Source organism: Panicum virgatum, chromosome 7N (assembly GCF_016808335.1).
Source record: "Panicum virgatum strain AP13 chromosome 7N, P.virgatum_v5, whole genome shotgun sequence".
NCBI lineage: Eukaryota > Viridiplantae > Streptophyta > Magnoliopsida > Poales > Poaceae > Panicum > Panicum virgatum.
The window spans coordinates 8998416-9000801 of NC_053151.1; the positions used below are offsets into that span (position 1 = coordinate 8998416).

At 44.6% G+C, this 2386-nt stretch overlaps 1 protein-coding gene across 1 annotated transcript; it reads right to left on the reverse strand.

The window, feature by feature from the left end:
* Positions 1-354: 354 nt before the first annotated feature.
* LOC120683081 lies at positions 355-2386 on the reverse strand. Its single transcript, XM_039965095.1, has 5 exons — positions 2059-2386; positions 1707-1974; positions 1539-1630; positions 1410-1466; positions 355-1332 (listed from the first exon to the last, which is right to left on the reverse strand). Exons 2-5 carry the CDS (start codon positions 1948-1950, stop codon positions 1171-1173), a joined length of 555 nt encoding a protein of 184 aa, XP_039821029.1. The 5' UTR covers positions 1951-1974; positions 2059-2386; the 3' UTR covers positions 355-1170.

Here is a 2386-nt window from a genome sequence, read left to right on the forward strand (position 1 = left end):
CCTGGTAATGCTTATATTCTGGAAACACTAGAAGGAGAAGAATTTTCCAGAGCTCTTATTGGAAAATATTTGAAAAGATATTACCCTAGTATATGGGTAGACACATAGCCAATGGATGATTACATCGGTTGAGTTGTGTATCATGGCTGATACAGAAGATATCACCTTTAGCGCAAAAAATAATTGAAGAAGATATGTTACATAGCCTATTCAAACATATCGGTTGGACATGGCCGATGCAATATGCATCGATCTTAGAGCAATAAAAACATAGACAAGAAAGGGAGATATTTTGTTTGATGAAGCTATCGTTTGCATATATACAGCAAAATATTGTTTGTGTCTCAGTGAGCATGAGGCCAGAAGAATTCGCACTACAGCATACATCATAATGGGGCTGAAAGTGTTTGCATCACAGAGCTAAGTGCATAAATCTATTACAATGATCCAAGAGAATTTTGGATCACATTCATCGCACGCAGGCGGATTTCGTCAGCCTCTTGGATCGCCCTATTGTCATCATCGGCTGAACCCGGAATCGGCTGAAGACTCTTGTGAATTTGATAGGCTTGGCGAGCTCGCTCCTGTTTCTCTGCTTCAATCTTCTTGATGGCCGGTTGGGTTTGAGACAAATCATTATCTACGGCATCGATATCTTGGTTGACTCGATTGAGTTCTTGAAGGAGGAAATCACGCTTGGCCTCCAGCTCACTCTTGGTTTTCTGCAGATCGGCCTGAGAAAGGGTCAACGAGTCAATTTCTTTACGAGTCTACTCCACAAGACCTTTGAGATCATCCCTTTGCTTGGCAATCTGTTCTTGTTGGAGGTGATCAGCAAGACGTTTCTGAGCTCTCAGGACTTGCACCCGGTGGCTCTCGATGAATGCCACAGGAGTCAATGCTTCTTCAATCGGTTCAGGGAGCTGGCCTTCCAAAAGCTTCAAGACAGCACGAATCGGTTCGGCATCTCGAACCAATTGACCGATATCCTGATTCAGGAAAGAGAGAATCTCTTGGAGCTTGGTCCTGACGTCTTCTGGTAATGCTGCAGATTCAGCCGATGATGGCTCTTCTTCTTGCAAGGCGGCCCAATCTGAAAAGAAAACATGCTGTTGTCTGGAGAGTCTTGTGCGTGAAAGAAAAGTAAGGTTAGCCGATGAAATTTTTTAATTATGAAATCGGCTGGAAGAGGATTTTTATCTGCTTCAAGTTCATCTCGTCAAAATTGGAGCTAGGAGGGGGAAGTAGTGTGGCCATCTGCAGAGAAGCGGCTGCCCCAGCATCAGAAGTCCCATGTGAAGGGGTTGATTGACTGGAAGTCCCAGCTAGCACCTGTGCGAAAGTAGCATCCTAGAGATGATCGCTAGAATCAGATAAAGGCTTGCAAGATAGGAGTTCGGAATGTTTACCTGAGAAGACGAAGCAGTTGTTCTTGCCTTCTTCAATGCTGGGGACAAGGTTTTAATCTGAAAAGGTTGACAGGTTTGTGAATCTGGAAGGCAACGTAAGAGAGGGGGATGGTGACAGAGTGGGATTACTCTAGCCGAAGGAGAAGACTGTGGCGAGTCGTCTTGGGAATCTGTTCTTCCTGTCTGATCTCCGATTGGTGTATCCTCGGCATGTTCTCCAGCTAATGATATGATTAAAATTAGAAATAGAGATACTGAGTTGTTCTGGTGCAAGAATTAAAGGGATAAGTTAATCACCTGGCGGAGTATCCGGAACATCTACAATTGTAGTATCGGCAACCTGTGCCGATGATGATGTTGCCGATAAAAGAGCTTGTTGGCTTGAAGACCCTTGGACTGGAGATTTACGCGTCACTACTTTGGTGCTAGAGGGCTTTCGTTTCCTCCCTGCCAAAATGTGTTCCAGAGATGGAGCATTATAGCCGATAAGGGGATTCTCCGATGAAGGAGCATGTGCAATCAATTGGCCGCTCCTACTCATCGTTGGAGGAGATACACTGGGAGTCTGTCAAATAACTTTCAGGGTTAAATAAAAAAAGAGGAAAAGAAAAGTAAATGATTAATTATTGGAAAGTGGAGGAGCATGTACCTCCTCCTTAGGTTCTTGGTAATCGGCATCAAGATTTTTGCAGTAACTGCTCACCGATAAGCAGAAGAGATGGTCTTGCCATTCTGACCACCAATGTTTGAAGGGGATCGATGTGAAAGGGGCAATTTGCCAATTACTCAGATCAATGGTACTCACATCGGGCTCCAAGTTCTTCAGGCGACCATAAACCAAAGTGATCTTGACAGTCTCCCTCGCTTTAACCTTATCGGCGAAGAAAGGATGAATCGGCACTTGGCCAAATCCCAATTGCCATGCTACTGCTGATGGATAATAAAACTCATAACTAGGCTGGCCTCGCCCCGATGTG